This window comes from Scardinius erythrophthalmus (assembly GCF_964197995.2).
Source record: "Scardinius erythrophthalmus genome assembly, chromosome: 14".
NCBI lineage: Eukaryota > Metazoa > Chordata > Actinopteri > Cypriniformes > Leuciscidae > Scardinius > Scardinius erythrophthalmus.
This window is the reverse complement of record NC_138234.1, coordinates 24,202,295-24,225,854: the sequence shown is the minus strand read 5'-3', so window position 1 is coordinate 24,225,854 and position 23,560 is coordinate 24,202,295. Positions and strand designations below refer to the sequence as shown.

General features: G+C 39.0%; 1 protein-coding gene and 1 long non-coding RNA gene across 2 annotated transcripts in view; one reads left to right on the top strand and one right to left on the bottom strand.

Moving 5' to 3' along the window:
* The window catches only part of tmem59l (transmembrane protein 59-like), a 24,675-nt gene extending 7,879 nt beyond the window's left edge, over nt 1-16,796 (top strand). The window contains exons 3-8 of the mRNA XM_081384517.1: nt 1,636-1,730; nt 1,816-1,968; nt 13,535-13,643; nt 13,852-13,966; nt 14,685-14,802; nt 15,019-16,796. Coding sequence (XP_081240643.1) covers nt 1,636-1,730; nt 1,816-1,968; nt 13,535-13,643; nt 13,852-13,966; nt 14,685-14,802; nt 15,019-15,177 — 749 coding nt within the window. The 3' untranslated portion in view covers nt 15,178-16,796. The remainder of the gene's footprint in view (nt 1-1,635; nt 1,731-1,815; nt 1,969-13,534; nt 13,644-13,851; nt 13,967-14,684; nt 14,803-15,018) is intronic.
* Nucleotides 13,746-23,560, bottom strand: LOC308701984. Its single transcript, XR_014031546.1, has 5 exons — nt 23,362-23,560; nt 19,619-19,936; nt 15,076-19,502; nt 14,662-14,806; nt 13,746-13,887 (listed from the first exon to the last, which is right to left on the bottom strand). It is a non-coding gene; the product is annotated as an uncharacterized lncRNA (long non-coding RNA).

Sequence of the window (23,560 nt, the reverse complement as noted above, 5' to 3'; positions counted from 1 at the left end):
CAGGATATTTTTTGATATAACTCCTAGGGCCCTATTTTAACGATCTGAAACGCAAGTATCAAGCGCGAAACGCAAGTAACTTTGTGGGCGGGTCTTGGGTGCTGTTGCTATTATACCGGCGGGATAAATGACTCTTGCGCCCGGCGCAAATCTAAAAGGGGTTGGTCTGAAGTAGCTTCATTATTCATAGGTGTGGGTTGGGCGTAACGTGAAATGAACCAATCAGAGTGTTCCCTTTAAGAGCAGGCGCGCTTGTTCCATGGCGGATTGCTATTATAACGGCGGATTTGCCAGGCGTACGCCAGGAGCGGTTCACAGCCTAAGGACACCGACGTTCTCATCAGGGCCGTAAAACACAGAGAAGTGACATTGTATGAGGATGGGAGAAACCCACCCAAATTAGCTTCGGTTAAACAAGCGTATAATAATTTGGGTCACATCTTCACGGACACAACAATGATTTCCCTCGTGTGTAAATATTTTCCCTTGTAATAATGTATGGTTTTCTAAAAATGTGGTTTTCTTTGTGCTGAACCGCCCCCGGTAGCGCAAGTTCATTTCTTAATTTACCGACGTGTGTCTGTGGAGGGAAAAGTCTGCTGTGCGTGTGTGCAAAATAGGAATGATACATGCGTCGGTATACAAAGTAAATTGCGCTGGGTGCAAGATAGGGCCCCTAATGTGTTTAGGCTGTAAAAAGAAAACCATATACACCTAGGATGGCTTGGGTGAGTAAATGATGGGATTCTTTTAATTTTTGGGTGAACTAACCCTTTAAGTAAAAAAATTCTGACCGAAATCTTTTGAACGCGTGTCGTAATTACAATTCCAGTGCTTGTACGAGTTCAACCTTCCCTGGAGGACTTAAATGCTGCTTAAAGGCGAGATCACATTAGCGAAAGTTCGCAGACAAAAAAGGTACATTGTCTATTGTCCGTAGTGAACCACAACTCGCACAGCAACTGAAGTCACTTTCAAACCAAGCAGTTTTCTATTGGTCAACGTGGCAAATTCGAATGACCGACTTGATCCAGTCGTGAAATCTGCATGGAGAAATTTTTTGCCCTAACTCAAAGTTCCTGATAGTGGGGATTCATACTGAAATGGCAAAAATTCACCAAACAATGGTAAATGTGACCACACCTTAAGTCTAATTTTCTGACTGAAATCTCTTGAACGCGTGTCATAATTGAGTTTCCAGTACTTTAAGTTCAAACCTCACAGGAGGAATTGAACTCCACTTAAGAACCAGTAAGATATATCAGACTGCTATGTGCTAGTACTAAATTGAATCGTTTTAAATGCGTTCATGAACATTTGACACGGCTAATGTTCGGGAATGAAGCGCTGCATAGCCCAAGGACATATACTATAGAGTGTGCAGACAGGCTGATAGCACTCATTTTTATCTGGAGATGGTATTGTGTGCTAGTGGCAAACAGAGCTGTCTGTGGGAAGCTGCTAGGCATGAGGGAAGGTGTTTTATTAAAAATCAATCCTGTGCTTTCTGGAGCGGGCGGCTTTTGCTCAGATGTTTGTTGATATTGATGACTGCTTGACCGTGGGGAGGGTTGAATGGAGATGGAGCCGGCTGACAGGTATCGTTTGTGTGTGTGTGTGTGTGTGTGTGCGCAGCATGCCAGGAGGCCTACAGTAAACTGCTGGAGCAGGAGGCGTGCAGCACAGGGTGTGCCAGCCAACCCGCTGAGCCGGAGATCAAACGGAGAAAGGTAAGACTCTTGGTTGTTTCCTTTTGGGATCGCGCTGATGTTTTGACATCTCTATCAAACTGCTCTCTCGGCTTGATCTCTGCAGCTCAAGGCTCTGACCAACCGGCCCAAGCCCATGTCTGTGATGGATGCCGTGTCCAGCTGGTGCAATGACATCGTCAGTTCCGCCCAGAGCTTCATTTCTTCCACCTGGACCTTCTACCTGCAGGCTGATGATGGGAAGGTCGTTGTGTTCCAGGTTAGTCCATCGGCGTCTCTGCTCTTCTGAGTAGACTTGATGTTGTGGTTCTCAACTGGTTTTGCTAATGGGCCAAGATTGTATATTTTATTTAACAAAATTCAACAAAAATTTCCTGAAAATAGAAAATTTACATTTATTCGTATTTTTTACATAGCCTACATGTTTAAATGTTAGTGTTTTTTATTGAAATTAAGTACTTAGAAATGACTTTTAGCACTTAAACTTGTTTCTGTTTCTAATTTCTAATTTTCATTCAAGTTTGTTTCTAATATTTCTATTTGATTTGATTTCAGTTAACAAAAATGATTTTTAATAGTATTCGTTTTAGTTAACAATAACAACACTGCAGTTTACACCTAAAACTATACTTTTATGAGTTTATGATAAATTATGATAAATAAATTTGCAACTTTGCAAAAACTGAGAAATATTTTGTTTTAATTTTAAAAAAATATTTTGATGAAAGCAGGTATTCAACAATTTTATTAACGATTAATAAGAAAATATTAAATAATAATGCATATTTATTGAAACTTAAAATATTTAATGTCACTTAATGAAACGTAATCCTGCAATGTATTACTACTATGTACTTTATATATACTAAGTATTAATACTACTACTAATTAAACTATTTCATAATATTTAAAACACATTAATTAGTCAATGTTTAATTATTAACCTGACATACATAGACCCAATTCTTTCTAATGCTTTCTAAATGTCTTTGAATTTCAAGGGTTTCATGCTCTTGGCGTTCACAAAGCTTGTGCTATCCGCAACAGAATATCTGGGAAGCATTTTCTGCTCCATTTCAAATGTTTTGAGTTTTATTATTTGCATTTAGCATTGTTTTTTCCTACCAGATCAAACCTGTGACCCATTTTGGGTTGCAGCCCTCCAGTTGAGAACCACTGGTGTAGAAGATTCCTCTAGTGACTCTCATATGCTCTTGGTTTCAAGATCTGGTATGTTTTACAAAGGTTGCGGTCACATTAGCACAGTATTGGGATCATATGAGCGCAGGGGACTGGTTCTTCAAAGATGTTTAATCAGAAACCTTATTCTCCCTGGAGGTCATCCAACTTTATCCATAGCCTAGCATGTTTTTGTGAGTTCCCTGCTGTTTCTAAACCAACTACAATCATTAGACAACCTCAAAATGATTAGTTCTTCAAAAAAATCGCTAAGCTTCACTTAAAACAAATTTTTGTTCTGAAAAAGACAAAGCTTTTTCAGTTTAGTCGCAGCCTTGATGATTGTGCATTTAACGGCCGTGACAGGAGAAGAGGCGAGAGAAAACCTCCACAGCCGTCCCGCGGCAGGCCTGGCCTGTATTTAGCGGTCAGCTGGAAGATGGCCAGCCCAAGTGAAGGACTGACACGGGCCAGAGAATGCACAGAGGGTGAAAACCCAAGGTTTAAGTGGTAGCATCCCGCTACCAAATCCTTTAAATCAAGCATATCATGCTTTTATCATTTCTTCACATCTCGATTATTGCAGTGTTCTGTATCTGGGTGCAAGTCAGTCTTCTCTGTCACGTCTTCAGAGAGTACAAAATGCGGCAGCAAGGTTGCTGACTTACACAAAAAAGAGAGATCATATATCCCCTACCCAGGCCTCATTACACGGGCTACCAGTCCATTTTAGAATAAAGTACAAGGTACTTTTGTATACTTTTAAAGCTCTGCATGGACTGGCACCAAAATGTGTTTCTGAGCTTATATATTTTAGTTGCTCACAGAGATCCAAAATCACCTGGTCCTTGTAATTCCTTGGTCACGCTTTCTCAGTCGCTGCTCCTAAGTTAAGGAATGGGTTACCAATGTTTATCAGATCCTCCACCTCTGTAAACATGTCTAAAACTCGTCTTAAGACATATTTGTTTGATGAGGACTTTGCTTCTTTATAAGGTAGGGGTGGTTAATCTGTCTGATTTCCCGATTCGATTCGATTACGATTATTGAAGTCCCGATTCGATTACAGTCGATTTTCGATTATTAACGATTTTCGATTAGCGATTATTGATTTTCCAGTTCACAACAGTAAACAAAAATACACTAAGTGATTGCAGTATTAAAAAAAGTCAGCTGCTGAATTACTTAACTCTTTTATTGAGTAACAACTCAAAGCACTTTCTGTGTCGTGTAGTTATAACTTCAGAATTATTTGTATGTAGCTTATGTTCTGTAGAACACAGAAATGAATACATCACATTGTGTTGTGACTCATCAAGTTGAACCAAACTAGCTTTTAATACAATGTTGGTATGAGCCACCACAGTATTTTACAAATATAAAAAATAACACAAAGTGAAAATAAAGTGGCATTTTGGCGTTAATATTGAAACGACAGTTACCATGGTGAATACACAATACTAACAAGAACTGTTAATGAAACATGGAAACTGCTCCTGGTGAATAGAATGAAAATCATGCCTGCATGCAAATCCTTCTCAGCTAACACACGACGTAGCCTACCAGTAACGTGATTTATTGGTATTTTACTTTTATTTCATGACTTACTAATTTACAACGAACAACGTTGCATGCTCGTAGTTTCCTTTGCACTTTGCACTATACAGTGAAGCGATACACGGCGCGCCCCTCCGCATTTGCGCGTGCAATTGAAGAGTGTGCGCTACGAGTACAGTATAACGGCTGACAGGACAGGAACGTCCGTTTTTCTGAGGTGAAATACTTTTTATTTCAGCGTACACATACGTCACTGCCTGGTAGTTCCTATACTGTGCTGGGTTTTCTGAAGTAGTTGTGATTCGCCTCTCATAACATAACATGCTCTAAATGCACGCAGAGTGGATTTTTTTTTTTTTTTTTTTTTAAAAAATCGATTTTTGAAAATTTGATAATCGATTCATACTCGTCCATAACATACTCGCGATTAATCAATAATCGATTTTTTTCACCACCCCTATTATAAGGACCGTTAGGCTTTGATTTGATGTTTATATTATTATTATTTCTCATTTTTATATTGTATTATTTCTTTCCTTGTATTTTACTGTGTTTTTTTAAGGTGCTTTATAAATAAACTGATTTGATTTGATATGATATGGAATTAGAACTTTGTAGAAATAGGGAGACTCAATTTCTGGAGGAAGTGGAGCACTAATGATGGGCTTTTTGCCTCGGGCATCTAAACAGAGAAATGAAAACAGATTGTTTTTCAACAGACCTGCTGTGGTGTGCATTTGGCCCGGATTATGCCGCTTTCACAGTTACGTGAACCACCGCACAACTGGAATATAAATAGCACGGCATGAAAACAGAACTTTGGGTGTGCTGGATTTTGAAAGTTGAGATTTATGTTATAATCTGTTTGATTTTTGGGAGGAACTAATAAAACGGATCTTCGAAGAGAGGTCTGGAGGGAATTCTTGCACTTCAGAAAGAGCTTCCCCAAGTGCTTCCCACAGCACTACACACATTTCGTTTGAAAAAATGTCGAAAAAATCCAATCACTAGTAAAAGCATTGGTATAAACCAAATGTAAAATTCTATATGAACCTGCTTATTCGGCTCTTTGAATTGATGTCTGAGGTTCTCCGGTGGAAGTTCTTCCAGCGCTCCGTGACTTCTCTGGAACTTTTCGGAATATCTGTAATGGCTGAATAGTTTTCATTTGAACATTTGCAAGAATACATCAACAGCCAAATAAAACCATAACCAGTATTTTTAGCCACATTTATTCTGAACTATTCAAGAACAGGCAATGTGTTTGCGAATTGGAGTAGCACTATGCTATTTTCTGTACAAGTGAAGCTCAATCAACAGAATTTCTCTCTCTTTCTTTTTCTTTTTCTTTAAAAAAGCAGCAATTGAGGTTATATTGAGGCACTTAATGGGGCTAGTTTGTAGAATATTTAAAAGCAGAAATGTGACCCTGCACCACAAAACCAGTCACATGGGTCAATTTTACGAAATTAAGATTTATACATCACATGAAAGCTGAATAAATATGCTTTCCATTGATGTGTGGTTTGTTAGAATGGAACAATATTTGGCCGAGATGCAACTATTTGAAAATCTGGAATCTGAGGGTGCAAAAAAAATCGAAACATTGAGAATCTCCTTTAAAGTTGTCCATTTATGTTCGCGATTCTGCTGCATTCACTCATAAAAATAAATGTTTACAAAATATCTTCATGGAACATGATCTTTAATTAATATCCTAATGATTTTTGGCATAAAATAAAAATCTATAATTTTGACCTATACAATGTATTGTTGGCTATTGCCACAAATATACCCGTGTGACTTGTGACTGGTTTTTTTTAAAGCACTTACATTAAAAATGCAGCTCAAATAATACACAAGTTTTAATAGAAGAATTAGTCATTTTAGGGTTTATAAGTAAAACTTAATGAACTTTATAGAGTTTTTTTACGTTTTGTGGCTAGTATTGAAACGTTTTTTAAGATTGTCCCACCAACCTTATCTTAATGTAACGCAGATATTAGTATTTGTATTAAATTCCTCAGATCTACACTATGATCTGCAGCCTAGATTCACATCAGTATCAGGCCGACATTTGACATTGGTTATACTGCAGTCTGGGCTTAATGTTTGTCCGTTCTGTCCAGGGTTTTGATGAGGTAATCAACAGGAATCAGACTATTTCCTCTGAGCTGAAAGGTAAACACGACTCGTTTGGACGGAGGTCGGCCATCTTGTTTAAATTCTGTGCTAGTTCAGTGTGGACGGCCGCTACATGCGAAAAGACAAGTTTGGAGAAAGCAAGCAAATTCCTAATAAGGGAAATGGGATTGTTTACTATGAAGTCAACAATCTCTGCCTCGTCCTCTCGGCAGTCTCGTAAGCTGCATTGATCACCTATGGCGAGTTCTGCGGTAATGCGTGACAGATGCACATCAGACCGCTTTCACTAATGGCAAGATTCCATTGGTCTGTGGCCAGTCAACATTAACTTCCTCAGATGTTCATTTTTCCCCCTTTGATTCTCATCCCTTGCGGACATCTGGATTCAATAGTTTTGACAGCATCCCTTTCAATTAACGCAACTGCGAGACTCAAGCTTTTTGCAGAGATAAATTGCCCATACTATGTTGCATTTCATGACTTCATGTCTGTTTATGTAAAGAATTAGTTCGCCATACATATACAAATTCAGTACTCACCTTCATGTTGTTAAAAATCCAAATGACGTTCTTTCCTCTGTGGAATAATGTCAAAGACATTATTATTTACACATGAGTGTATAAAACAATTCTTTTGGAGCCCGTAATCTTTTCAGTGAATTGGTTGATCCTGTTCACCAAACCAATCTTGGGAACGTTTCCCAAAAGCGATGTTAGCCAACTATGATCACAAATTCTGATACTGATTTCCAAAACCATAGTTCCAACGAACACCGAAAAGCTCTCGACTTGCCGTTTCTTGTTAAATTGAGGTAGGGAGGCACCAATACGAACATTTGGGCGATATCGATTACCGATAATTCTTTATATTTGAAAGCCGATAACCGATATGTAGGCCAAATTTTTATATAATTTCTGAGAGCCTGATTACAAAAACAAAAGTCTCACCATTAAAAGCCATGTGCCAAGCACACAATTATAATATTCTTATTATAATTTTATGTAGCCTATATGATAGACTTGCGCTGCACATGTTGCACTTAACTGTATTTTCCTTTTTTGAAGTGATTACAATCATATTTCAAGTAATTCAAAACCATCATGGCGAACCGAGCGCATCTGAAGTATCTCATTATTTATCGGCTATAATACATCGGGCGGGCAAATTTTCTTATCGTGGCCGATACCGATATGGTGGCAGATATATTGTGCGTCCATTACCATTATATGAGGTGGTTTAGCTCTTAAGCAAAATATGCAACATATTTTAAACAGATGTGTGACAAAGTTACTACAAAGCTTATTTCATTTCTCCAACAATGCAATGTACTATGGTTGTTAAACAGCAAGCCATGTCATTGTACTGGAAGCACACCCTTGAATGATTTATTCATTAATCTGACTGATTCAGTTCTCGAAATCAATATAGTGCTCAAAGTCATATGAGGATTTTATGATACTTTTACCCTTTTGAAGCCTGAATGCTTCATTCCCTATAATTCCTGTAATTCACTGTAATTGCGTAAAAAAGAATACAGAAAACAGACTTCAGATTTTCTCCCCACAAAAGAAAGTCATATGGTTTTAGAACAGCATGAGGGTGTGTAAATGATGACAAGATTTCCATTTTGTCTGAACTATTCCTTTAATCTTTAGAAATTAGGATTGGACACACCAGTCATTTTATACATATGTAAAAAGTACAATTCCAATGTACCCCTTCTGCCTCCAGTTAAAGACTATTAGACTATAGAAATAGCATGACACTCCAAACCAGGGGTGCCCAATCCTGCTCCTGCCGATTGACTGTCCTGCACAGTACATCTCCAACCCTAATCAAACACACCTGAAGCAACCAATTAAGGTCTTCAGGATCACTTGAAAATTAAAGGCAGGTGTGTTTGATCAGGGTTGGAGATGAACTGTGCAGGACAGTCGATCGGCAGGAGCAGGATTGGGCACCCCTGCTCCAAACAGTTCCTCACGTCTACCGCGACTCTGACATGAAAAATCATGTGTTTCCCTCTCTGTGGTAATTTTGGAGATTCATATGGGCCTCCCTGGAGAGGTTATCTCAGAGGTCCGCTCTGCTGAGCCCGTTTTAGAAGAATTCAGTGGAAGAGAGCAAAAATCTCTCTTTAATAAGATCTCAAGGGGCTACTAAAGAAACATAGTCTTAAAAGAACATGTGCTAATTTACACATACAGGGCGAGATGGAGGGGCAGAAAGGAACACGTCCAGTCGTAGACTGAGACAGATTTCAAATCCACATCTTTGGGATCATGTTTGAAAGTGGCCTCTTAAAAGCTCTTATTCAAGTCAAGCTGTCCCCTCGCTCTCGTCAGAGTTGCCGTCTAGTGCTCGGTTTGACCAGCATGGTTTAGCGCCACCAGGCAGCCATGTAATTGACGGTGGAAAGAGAGACTTCGTTGACGTGGTGCTCCAGCGTGGTTTCTCGAACTGGAAGCAGCTGAGAATAGCTTTTAAAGTCTCTTGATGGCATCAAGCAAACCCGAAATGTCCACTTGACCTTCTTACACCAAGTTCTTACCAGGTGCAATGTGACAAGTCAAGTCATCTTCATTTATATAGCGCTTTTAACAATGTAGATTGTTTCAAACCAGCTTTACAGAGATAAACATATAATTTAAGGTAACAGAGGTTGTTTTGGCTTTATAGCGGTTCTTTAATACAGTTATTTTCCAGCTAAAGTTAGTTTTGATTGATTCGCTTCACCATTCTCTCTACACAGACTTTAAACGCGAACCTGTGAGAAACGCTGATGGCGTTCACATGCGCATTAAGAATTGGTTCCATAGTTATGTGCGTTTGAATATATGTGCGCAGGTTTGGAATTCCCTACAAACCAAGCCTAAACAAAGTACTGGTCTTTCCTTATAATTTTGATACAGGTTTTATTTTATTTTATCAATTCGGGGTAGAAACGTGAATTGAGTTTCCCGACAACGCTTTATCTGTAGAGTGGTAAAGGGATCCTCCATAGGGAGAGCCTAGTTGGCACTTCAGCACTGCGTTGTCATCGGGTCCAGGCGCAGGTCCTTCATCAGATCTGGATACGGCCTGGATCCGGCAGGCTGCGGGAAAACCTCGGGATAAACAAAGACACCAAAATTAGCGTAGATGCCATTCTTCTTATGATGTAACGAGTACATCAGGATTTATAGGACGTGTTCCCGGTTCCAGATGACCTAATCTATGCAGCCTAACATTGAATTATAGAAGTCTATATTGTGTTATGTGTATGCTAGGTCAAAGAGATGTGTCTTTAATCTAGTTTTGAACTGACAGAGTGTGTCTGCTTCCCGGACAATGTTAGGAAGACTGTTCCAAAGTTTTGGTGTTAAATAGGAAAAGGATCTACCGCCTGCAGTCGATTTTGATATTCTAGGTATTATCAACTGGCCGGAATTTTGAGATCGTAATAGACGTGAAGGACAAGGCCTATAATGCGTTAAGAGCTCGCTCAAGTACTGCAGATATAAACCATTTAGTGCTTTGTAAGTAATCAGCAATATTTTAAAATTGATGCGATGTTTAATAGGCAGCCAATGCAGTGTTGACCAAACCGGGCTAATATGGTCATACTTCCTGGTTCTGGTAAGAACTCGAGCTGCTGCGTTTTGGACCAGCTGTAGTTTGTTTATTAAGCGTGCAGGGCAACCACCCAGTAGAGCATTACAGTAATCTAGCCTTGAGGTCATGAACGCATGAACTAATTGTTCTGCATTTGTCAATGAGAGCATATGGCGTAATTTAGATATATTTTTAAGATGGAAAAAAATGCAGTTTTACAGATACTAGACACGTGGCAAATGAAAGATTGGTATGAAAGAGCACACCCAGGTTCCTAACCGACGACGAAGACTTAAGGGGGGGGGGTGAAACACTCAGTTTCAGTCAATCTCATGTTAATCTTGAGTACCTATAGGCGGATCTTTTGTGGCGTCATTGTTTATGTTTGCCGCGTTGCATCATGGGAATCGTGTGGCAGAAAACACCGCTAGATACATGTAAATTGATTGTTTTGCACGTTTGGAGGAGGATTTAGAGAAGAGGATGGTTCACTCTTGCGGTGTGGTCGATTGTACGGCTCGTTGGGGGCCTGATAAAAAGTTTTTTCGAATTCCCTCCGAATAGGATGGTGAAAAACGAAAGAAATGGTTGTGTGCAATTAGGCGATTGAACCTGGACGCTCCGAAGCCTGGATTCCTAACGTTACTGATCGAGTTTGTGAGGCTCATTTTGTTCATGGTAGGCCTAAGTCTTAGTGACTATGTATTTATAGAAGATTGAATAAAATAAAAAATAATAAAACTGAGTCAAATCAACCGAGTCATATGTTTTCGCGTTCTGATTCAGGTGTCCCAAACCGCGATCCACACAGCACCCAGACTACCGTATTTTCCGCACTATAAGCAGAGGCGCACCTTCAATGAATGGCCATTTTTATAACTGTTTTCATATATAGGGCGCACCGGATTATAAGGCGCACCTTCAATGAATGGCCATTTTTATAACTGTTTTCATATATAGGGCGCACCGGATTTTAAGGCACATAGAATAGAAGATACTGCTGTCAAAAGTTTGACTGGGTTTGCGTTATGCAGTGGTCACCAACCTTTTCAAGCCTATAAGATCACATCCAAGTCCAAATGTAAACCAAGATCTTCCACTTGCAAAAAAATATGAAAAAACAAGTGGCTGAGCTGTAAAACCTTGTTTATACTCGACGCGTCCGCATGAGCGCGAAGGTAATAAAAAAAACTAACGTTAGTAATATCCGCCTGCTCGGGCAGATTCGGCTTTACAGTGCGCGCGCCTCCGCATCCGCAGATGCACGACTTTGAGCCGAATCTGCCCGAGCAGACGGATATTAGTACATCTCATCATCACCCAGTTTGCGCGTCTAAATCAGTTGTATGGTCTGGTGTTCAGTCAAGTATAAATGCCTCGTCTGTTTGGGGAGTTGCACGCACAGTCAGCGGAGATCTCATATGGGCTTTGAATAACTTCGATTTTGTCACCAATACAAATTTTGAGCTTCTCTCCAAACCTCCTCCGGTCTTCAGATGTTAAAGTGCTTATATATTGTGGATTTTGCCCGCTAACTCTCTTGAAAGTGCTCGTCGCGTCTTTACAGCCCGCAATACTGTTTGATTTGTTGCCACACAACCACTCGCGCATGCGTACAAAGATGTCAACAAAGATCCTCCTATAGAGTAGTATTGCATCCTTCATATCTCTGTCTTTAGTTTTATTATATTTATAAAAGAAAGATAGGCTGTACCGAGTCTTTCCGGAAAAAAACGAGCGGCTGGAGGCGTGCCGTGTGGGCGGAGCTAAAGAATACTAGTGTCGTGTTTACTTGCTGTGCTTACGCGCCGATAGCTAACAACACACAGACATTTGAAGCAGTTTTACTCACCGCCTGCGGTTCCAACGCACGACCGTGAACCTTTATCGTTGGGACTGCTCCATCCTTAAGCATTAGACGATCTGCAAATCCGGCGTTGAACTGGGCCTTGTTTATAAAACGATCATCGTCGAAATGCAGGGAACAAACAAGAACACTTGCACAACTCCGTTGATGCTCTGGAAAAACAAACTCCATCCACTGGTCCCTTAACGCTGGGTTCTTTGGGAATCTGTGCAGGGTTGTCTTGCACTGGCATCCAAAAACCCACTTCTTTGGTGACATTGACTTCCCTAAAGCCGAGCATAGCGCTTTGATGGGCGTATTGCTTTCGTTTTCTCGCTCTGGTCTACGGGTGCGCGCGCTCCCTTCCGGGAGAAGTGCCCTTAGGACCCGTATAAGGAAATTACGCCCCATCTGACGTCACACATGCCCATACTCGAAAAAAACTTTCCGAAACTGGAAGGAGCATTTTTGGAACAGAAATACTCCTTCAAACGTACAACTTTATTTTTGAAACTTTATCCATGTTTAGCATGGGAATCCAACTCTTTAACAGTGTAAAAAACTCAGTATGCATGAAATAGCATTTCACCCCCCCCCTTTAACAGAGCAGCCATCAAGTGTTAGACAGTATTCTAGGTTATTACGTGAGGAAGTTTTTTGTACAATAATTAGAATCTCTTTTTTTCAGAATTTCGAAGTAGGAAATTACGAGTCATCCAATATTTTATATCAGCTATGCATTCCGTTAATTTTGGGATCATGTCAACAGTCAAGTGGGAAGTAGTTTGTCTGTGTGAAAGTAAAAATTATGTGCAAATGACACAACCATATTCAGTGATGTTCAGAGGCATAATATGTTGAGCAGGATTGGACCAATCAGATTCCACTGTGGACGGTGCTACCAAGTGCAACGCAAACAAAAAAGGAAACCAAGTAAATGTATATATCCCTGTGTGATACTTGTCAATGCTGGTGAGAACATAGTTGTAGATTATAATATTTAAAATGTATTTAATATATTTTATATATATATATATATATATATATATATATATATATATATATATATATATATATATATATATATATATATATATATATATATATATATATATATATAATTTAATTTATTTAACTGGTTGCAGTTACCATATAAATAGGAACCACCCAGTTCCATAAAGTCAGGTCGGTCTTTTTTCAAAGTTTGCCTTTTGGGAATCTATTTTTGCCAATTCTAGCTGTCCACATGATACAGGCGCATGCAGGAGCTGCACTAGCAGTTTTTGAAACGTGCCCTCTACATCATAATTTTTAACCGCGCTATTCATCATCTGTATGTTTGTAATTTTTTTTACTGCTTTGCCAGCCTGTGCATGATTGTATTGAAAACCTCACCACAACAAAACGGTCCCAAACCCAACCGTTTCATTCAGAAGCCTTTCTGCTGAGTAAATCCCATAATACCGTTTCCTGCCCTTGACAGTGTGTTTGTTGATTCTCCCAGAGCCAGCCAGAGATCGAGTACTCCTTGCCTGAGTTACAAGCCCCGCGCTCCAACGTGGTTGACAAACCCTGGCCCCAAGTCAACTCCCACACACAGCGGCCACACACTGGTAAGAGTGACCGCTTTCACCCCAGAAGGCTGCTGACAGCTTTCCTTTTTCCTCTGAAAGCTCATTTAAGCGGAGCCAAGGACCAGAGCTTGAGCTTTGACTGTCATTTGCGACACATCCTGTGCAGCGCCGCTGTAGTTTGTCCGGAGCTTGAGGGTCATAAAATCAATGTCCGCATGCTGAAAGTGCTGCCTCTGCATCCTTCCAGGTGGGAGGTCACATGGGGAGAGGAATGCGGCAAAACCTGGGGTGAAAGGAAAGCATGTCAGCCAACATGTTGAGGATCCAGCTGCTGAGCACGACTTCCTGGGCTGCATGTCAAGGTGGGTGTCAGAGGGGCTTTTATCAATCCAGCAGTTGCATTTTGGTAATAGCTTGGTTGTCACAGTAAAATGTTTTAATAATGTTAATATGTTGTGTGTGTGTGTGTGTGTGTGTGTGTGTGTGTGTGTGTATGTGTGTGGGTATATATACATATATTATCATTATTGTATGTATTAAATTTTTTTGTCAATGTATATATTAAATGTACATTATTTTTACATTTAATTTGTGTATGTATATTTTTCATTTATATACTTTTATAAATGCAATTTATATAATTAAATCATTAATAATTACATTTTATATACACACACATGTATGTATGTATGTATGTATGTGTATATATATTTGTGTGTGTATATGTGTGTATCTATATAAGTTAAAAATAAATATGTAAATACATTACATATTTAAATTGATATATTTATATAAATATATTTAAATAATATACTTTTAATTTATATATTTTACATTTTTAATGTTTTTATATATATATATATATATATATATATATATATATATATATATATAGAGATATATATAGAGATATATATAGAGATATATATACACACACACACACACACTTTTTAGTATATAAAAAATCCTTGATACACTTTTAAATAGATTTTTTAACATGATCTGAGCTTTTTTAAGTGTTGTAATGTCTTAACGGATGTATACATCAGTGTGTTACTTCTTATCCTTTCTGTCCCCTAGGCGCTCAGGACTGCCGCGTTGGATTTTAGCCGCGTGCCTCTTCCTGTCCATCATGGTGATGCTGTGGCTGAGCTGTGCCAGTCTTGTCACGGCACCCGAGCAGCACATCAAGACTCAGGTACCTGTTCATTCATCAAACACACACACTACCAGTTAAATATAAGGCAGCCGATGTGAGAGCATTTGAAAAGTTGGAGCAGATGGTGAAAGAAAAGCAGCCAACAAGCATCCAGCACACATGGGAACTCCTTTAAGAGTGTGGCTACTATAAAGTACTTTAATATATGTTTTGAATACAAAAATGAAATGTCAATAATCAATGTTATACTTCCAGCTTAGCATCAATGGAGATAAAGAGTTCATGGATGACACCCAGAAGGTGAACCCCTACCACTTGACGCCAGTGATCGCGATGACAATCGGCCAATCGGAGGAGATCAAGGAGGCGGGGCCGCTCCCGGTCAAGGTCGACCTCAGCAAAACATCTCTTTAAAAGCACAGAAGAGGTCGATACTTTGAAGACTAGGGTTTAACTCATCCCCAGAGCTATTTCTCGCAATTTAAGGGAAAGTTGCATTGTTTTTCTAAAAAAAAAAAAAAATGCATGACGCCATTTATTATATCGTTTACGACGTACGTCCTGTCTGAATACTAGTCTCCTCACTGAATTCTCAAAACCTCATGGAATCGTAGTATAGGTGCTTGTTCACATAATGTACTAACGCATTGTTGACTAATATATACATACACTAGTAATGTTTGAGCTCACGAACAACTTCGCAGCAAGTTTCTTATTGCTGTTGTGATGCGTTCTTATGAAATTCTTGAAAAACGCACTGTATAAACACAGGGGGCTCAGATGCTAGATTATGCCAGAACCTCAAAAGAAGAGCAGGGTTATTTGTCAAGCTTCGGCCAAGCGTTTAGATACTCGGATGAACATTTAGTTCAGCGATGAATACTTTCAAAGCGCCAGTCCCTGTTATTAATTAGCGCAGCATTTAAACGGGAAGACAAGCTTTGAAGGTGATCCGTTGGAGAGTCGCACTCGTTGATTCCTTATTTTCATGTGAAACGAATGCAGCCAATTAGCGAATGATCTGGTTTCGTAACGATGTTTACAAAACATGAATGCGTCCTTTGAACTGGTATGTAATCAAACTGACAAGGACTCTTAATTTACTTTACAGATTGTGAATGCCTGTAATTTGAGGAGTTAAATTAGGATTTTGTTCAATTGTACAGGTAAATAAAAAAACTGAATATTTTGTACGCAGGCAGGTATTTTGAGGGCGATTATCATTTGCATAGTTATGCATCCATACTAAGCCTGACTAAACTACTCACATTCATGTCAAAAAAGCATGATGTGTATTTATTTATTTATGTATTTATTCAAAGCTTAAAGCAACGGCTTATAACGCCTGTAGTTTTTCATCTCTCGTTAAGCTCATGGATTTTATGATGCGTAATTGTACATTTATTCCCAATGTAAACCGTTGTAGAGAGGAAAACGCTTGCTGTTCAGACCGAATGTGAATTGTATTATTCCAATGCCTTTCCCCTTACATTCTCCATCTCTGCCTGGCCTATTGGGAAAACCGGCGGGGGGGTGGAGTTGGGGGCGGGGTTTTGAATGAATAACACCAGGCTTTGACTAATATCTTTTGTAAACTAGGCTGTAGAATTGAGGAGTTTTCATGGCACTATTTGTCTTGTGCTGCTATTTTTCCCCATTTATGCCCAGCCACAGTGCATGCTAGTACGCTATGAGACATTGAATATATCGTCCCATCTATTTTGGAAACAAACTGCTGTATGCTTGTGTGATCTTTGTGTTTTTGCTTAATGTTCAGTAGGCATTGTAATTATGACCATAGATTACTAAGTCAAGAGGTGCGATACCTTAATAAGCCATTTAATATCTACTGGTTCATCGTTACTGTATGAAATACAAGTCAGTAATATCTTTTTCTCTCTTTTGAACAGTTTCCCATACGATACGCCATAATATTGGACAAATAAAGTGTTTTCATGTTGTAATTAATCTGGTGTGGGTCAAGATCCTGTTCAAATTGATCTCAAATAAATTGACAATATTGAAATAACTTCAACCAAAGCTTAAGTTTAACTAAATGTTTCATCATGCATCTTAGATTAAAACTAGTTTCGTTGTGGAAATATAGTACTATATGCATGTTATTATAGGCCAGGTGATGTTAGATAACGTAATTATAACAATTTTAGTGACTACATATAGCAAGAAAAAGTGTTTGACTTCAATCCACTGCAACCAGATACTGTAATTCATTCAACTCATCTGCACTTTTACAGTGAAATTTAATTGTAATTATACATCTTACACCACACGGGGGCGCTAGAGAGCTAGAGGTTACTTCAAAATTAATGGCTGTGGATTATAACTGGCATCACATGGAGCAAAAGTGTACATTCCCCCTACGGTCACTAGAGAGCGCACTTTCACATAGAGATTAGTGTAGACGCCTGGGGGTTCCTTATTACATGCACACAGATGTATTTTAAATTAATCACTGGTTGTATACCCTCAATTTCACCCCGGCATAATGTATATAGTGTCAAACCCCATTTATGACACATTACGACTCTGCTTCTCAGAATTGTATGACTTTTACAGCACAAAAAGCTACTGCATCTCTTACCTTTTGCAGGTATTTTTCAAAACCAAACCACCTGTGCTGTGAAGCAGGTGCAAACCTGTGAAGGTCAGCGAGATGTCCAGCAGACTGTTCTTCAAAAATAACTTCCTTCAGATTTAACACCGTCACACACACACACACACACACACACACACACTTCTTGTGCACATCGGCTGTGAAAGAACGTTTCCCACCTGGCGCTATGGATCCTCATCCACTTAATACAAGTCGTCTGTGTACTGATGATGAAATACAACAGATATGAAAAAGTGCATTATATGGTAAGTGAGGTATACCGCGGAGAGATTACTGTTGATGTTTATTTTGCGTTAATGACTAGCTGACGGCACTTTATCTCATTTATTGCACGGCTACTGACATCATAATTAAATACTCTGACATTACATGTTGAATTGAATTTAAATATTATAATCTTACCTCCACAAAGAATAAAGATCGATATACACGATAATTGCGCGAGTCGAGTCCGCGTGATAGCGCCGACTTGCGCTGATATACGTTGTCATGGACGACAGCGAATATTTGGAGTGTCCAATCAGAATCAAGAATTGTTGAGAGCCGGGTATCATATAAATACGGATCGTATTTTTGTTTAGAACATGAACAATGTTCTAAATGTTTTTTGTTTTAAACATCCGTTTAGAACGGATCGTTCCTTTTGTTTAGAACATGGATGCAAGTCAATGCATGGTCTTTTCCTTTCTGTTGAGTACATATTTAAAGGGAAAGTTCACCCAAAAAATTAAACTTGTGTCGTCACCATGTAGTCACCCTAATGTCGTTACAAACTTGTAGACTCAATTTATTCATTGGAATAGAAATGAAGTGTAGCTGTTTTCCAAATGAATTCGTTGTTCTGTGTCAGCCCGCATTTTTTCAACTTATTTATTTATTTTTTGAAGTAATCGTGTTGAAATTTTGTGGTGAGAAACTACATTACCCATGATGCTGTACAGAAAATTCCACCAATCAGCGTCGACGCCAAAAGAGCTCTTTAGCTCCGCCCACTCCCATGAAACACCGCAAATGACGTAATCGAGTCGATCTTCCTACGGTCTCAAAATACTTAAATATTTGTGTATAGCCATACCTACATATTAGCATATATATTTGTGTGTGTATATATATTTCCATCGTTTTTAATTCGATTATGCAGTTCGCAATGCTTCATCGGATTGCCGTTCTTTCCCACACTAAAGTGGTTATGTACACAGTACTTAATACTTTTTTGCGTCAAATCAAAGTTTGTAATTTTATGATTCACCTCGTAGCTGGTTGGCTTGGTTCATGGCTTATAATAGTTTAACAAAGACTTTCTTGTAATCCCTATGGGAAAAATGTATGGAAAACATACTTCCAGAACCAACGCCGCTGAACGCAGGCACTGTTGCACTCTATATCGTTCCTCTGTGCCATTATCATTGTAGTGTGGTGCTTAAATTTAAATTTAGAACGATTTTGAAAACTACATCGTTATCGTCTTTGGTGTGAACGGGCCTTTAAAGAGGACAAAATTATTTATTAGATCATAATTATTATATTATTTTTAGGTGAGCCATTCCTTTTATTCACATATTATTCTTCCGACTCTCTTCTTCCCTCAGTCTGGCTCTTTCACTCGTTATCTGGTCCATCTAGTCACCTCAGTTTAGTATTAACCTGATAGGTAGCAGATGATGTTATCAGATAGAGAGCATTGTGCGGCTGTGCAAACATTAACATAGTCGACGGGACTGCGATGCCACACAATAGGCTTGCTAGGGGACTACAGAAACCCAACTAAAGATAGATTTGTTTGTGCATGACTCACACGGTCAGTTCCCGAAGCATCTGACTCAATGCTAACGCACAAAGCTTATAACAACCCTACACGAACCCTGTTCTGCTCCGTTTGTCCCCCCCTACGCACAGACCGAGCCCTATCCCACAGTGCATTGCACTTGATGAAGACCTGCGCTGGGTTCTGAATAACAGTGGCTCACCACACCTGGGTATCTGATGAGAATAAATCTAGATGAGGATTTTTACGGGGGTCCGTAATCCCAGTGTGGCAGAAATAAAAGGATGGTTCAGCCCAAATGAAATACTGGCATTTACTCGCCCTCATGTTGTTCCAAACCTGTATGAAGAAAAACAAGATTATTATTTTTTTTTTTTTTGTAGAAGCCCAGTTGTTTGTTTATACGGATATCATTTTATTACTTTCATTCCATGTCATTGATTCCTATCACTAACCTGTAAGTGACGCCGGTATGACGTGCTTACCCGTAATACCTCAAAATAAGTATAGTGTGACTAACAAGTCAATCAAGTCGTGTGTCACAGTTCAAAGCTGTGCCTGCACTTCAGATGTGTGGTCACAGGGGGCGCAGTGGAGCCGAGCTGAAGTTCTGAGGTGTGGAGAGAGACCAAGAGACTGTCTTTGGGCTAGAACTCCGCTTCAACCATATACGACTTCCTTATCAGTCCCAGCCTGCTGGTAAAGTCAGCCTACAGTGCTTTGAAGAGCCAAAGCCGCTGCACACACACGGGGCCCTGTGAAAATAGCCATGCCTGTAGAAATGAACAGAATAATGAAAGAGAGAAAAACAGTGAGAGAAACTAAGTGGTATGAATGTGATATCGCCTATTTTCCATAATCATCTCATGTATGCATAAGTAGGTGCTTTCTGGATGTTTTACAAATGTGGTCATTTGTGGGCAACCAAATATGCATAAGGTATGACGTTGAAATATTTGTTTGGTCTCGCTTTTAGGTTATGTACTGTATATAGGTAGCATAGCAATAATAAACAATAAGATTCAATAATATAAAAATGAACATCTATATGTGAGAATTGCCAGCCCTCATTTCACACTATTTAATGTATATCTGTTAGCTCAGACAGCAAAAATAATGGAAAATACATTACGTATCAAACAGCCGTGTGTCAAAACACCTGGGAATTTTTACATCAAAATGTCTGGATGGACATTTTGTGTGTAATAGTCACTCCACTTCAATGAATTAAAACATTAAAATTCCCTGTAATGAAATTGTTTCCCTTTAGCAAGGAGCAAATTTTGTATATTTTCAAGCTGAAGTCGGCTATTTCATTGAATCAAATATTAAAATAGGCTATTTGAAATATATAAAATGTTTATTGTATGAATTTGACGGTTAATGGCTGCACAAATCTGGTGATTTTAAAATAAACTAAAACAAAATACACATCCAATATCATCCTTTCAATGTCATAAATATGTATAATATACATAATTCATGAGTTTAACGGCGCGTGACGTCACAAAGGAGTTGCATGAGTAATACTTGACGCCTGTCAATCAAATTAACCAAGTGAATCGGACCTACTTAGACCTGAGGAAGAAAATGAACCGTAATGTTTGCTTTTATACACCTGACAACGGTGCGGTAAAGACAAATAAACGTTTTTAAGCCCTGAGAGCAGACTGACTTGAAGATAAACTTTCAGATGTAACTTAAAGAACGCGAAGAATGTTTTAATTTCCGTAACAAAACGAATGCGCGCGCAACGCCTGTTTCTTTCACTCTCAAGCGTACGTTCATGTTATAAACATTTAAACAAATGAATATGTCTCCTGGAGATGGACAGCTTATCATACATCTTACACCCAGAGTTCAGCTCCGAGATACCCAACACGCCGCTCACCAAACTCAGCGCGCGGGCACGAGCGGACGGTTTCAAGCTCCCCTCTCTGTGAATTGATTCTACTATGAGCCTACCCGAATCGGAGCGAGAAAAGGCTGAGGTAAACACACACAAATATAAACTTTTAATCGTTCAAACATCATCCTTTTACGTCCTCTGATCAATCATATATGTATTTAAAAACGAGTTTTATGCGTATTTTGTTTCAGAAAACAAATCCTGACGTAATTAACGCCGTTTTCCCCTCCGCATGTTTTTCTCCACATAGTCGCTCCCCCTCCGTCGAAAATGGAACAGTCCACAATTTATTCCAGGGAAAGACTGACAGTTTTTTGGGTCATGAAGCAGCTGTTCAAGTCAGCAGCCGTTCCCCCCTCCGCTAGAATAAGAAATTAGTCCATTTTAAAGTAAATAACTAAACCCCGAAGCTGATAAGGGAGGGTTATAAAATACTGTGCCGTTATGATTTTGCGGAGAGAATGGACTTAGGATAAAGACGCAATAAATGTGAATGTTCCTGTCCCATCATATTATGGAAATGTGAGATCTAAATATTTTGAATCTCAAACGGAGGAGGAACAATAGATGCTAAGGCCTAGACAATAAAACAGAGAGTCACACTATTATAGGCTCAATAAAACAAACCTTCTGGGTATGACAGATTTTAAATGTGGTTAATCTTAAGAATTCCCATAATTTACTGAATTTATGACCTTTCGAATGTTATTGTGTTCTTTTGAATATAATAACATTTGAGGCACCATATCTTTGTGAATTCCGTCATTCTTAACCCAAATGACTTTCATTTAACCTGGGCTGTTTTCTCAGAGGAGGCACGGGAGGCTCAAAAATAAGAAGAAATCAATTTATAAAATAATTGACAGTCAACAAAAACGAAATATGAGATCGAATAATGTATGAATACCTAATTTTTTATGTAGTAACACTGTCCAACAGCGACACAAGTGGATGAAGTTTCAGAGAGAGGCATAGATAGGCTATATGTATATATACTATGCACCAATATGAAAATTTTGGCCGATACTGATAACCGATATTTCTTATATTTAAAAGCCATTAACCGATATATTGGCCGATAAATCTAAATCCAAATTTTTATATAATTTCTGAGAGCCTGATTGCAAAAACAAAAGTCTCACTATTAAAAGCCATGTGCCAAGCACACAATTATAATATTCTCATTATAATTTTATGTAGCCCGTATGACAGACTTGCACTGCACATGTTGCACTTAACTGTATTTTCCTTTTTTGAAGTGATTCCAATCATATTTCGAGCAATTCAAAACCATCATGGCGAACAGAGCGCATCTGAAGTGTCTCAGCTGAAGGAAATAATCCATTATTCATCGGCTTTAAGATATCTGACAAATTTTATCGGGCCGATAACGATAACATTCAAAATTAACATATATCGGCCGATACCGATATGGAGGCCAATATATCGTGCATCCCTAATTCACACACACACACACACACACACACACACACACACACACACACACACACACACACACACACACACACACACACACAGAATATTATGGTATGTTTTATTGTTGGTAATGTAAGATAAATCCTAATGCATTTGCCTTTTACCTGAAACCATGAACGTCAATTTTGAACAGGGGTGCCCAATCCTGTTCCTGGAGATCTAGGCTACCTTCCTGTAAAGTTCAGCTCCAATCCTGATCAAACACTACTGAACCAGCTAATAAACATCTTCAGGAGTGCTTGATAATTACAGACAGTATCTCCAGGAACATGATTGGACACCCCTGATCTAGAACATGAATTCATATTGGGAAAAATAACACAACTGGCACAACTGCAACTGACACAAGTGAACTCTACATCAGTTCACACAAGTTGATCGGTTGCACTTGTTACATAAGCATCATCGGTAATCTCTGCGCAAGGCATCTCTTATATATCAAGGTTAATCTGGATAAATCTGCCGATACCTGGATCTTGGTTATCCTGTACTGCTCCCAGATAAAGATTCATGGACAATTCAATTAGACTTTTCTCATGGAAATGTGTTTTTGTTTAGTTTTGTTATCACATTTCTGTAATGTATTTTTTTTTTTAGCAAGAACTGTACAGTCTCAGTGTACAGTGGCGATAAATGGTGAGATTTAAATGACCTATACACCACACGCCTCGTCTTTACAAAACCCTGTCAGATATTCTCACGGTACATTTCAGCTCCTAGATAAAACTGCTTCTCAGATTTCGCTGAAGAGACTATACATGTTTGATGTCAGATTTAGCCGCTGGCTTTTACCCCCAGTCTGGCAGCGGACGTCAGTGTGGTCTGTATTAACGCCTCGCTCCAAATCTATGTGTCCAGCATCACCAGTCAGCAACCACCATCCGTTCTTGTTCCAGTCTGTAATGAAGATCATATGTTTAGCTGGTGCTGAAACCCAACACGAGACGTCCACATCAAATAAAAGCTGCTGCCCTCAGTGGGGCCTGCAGGA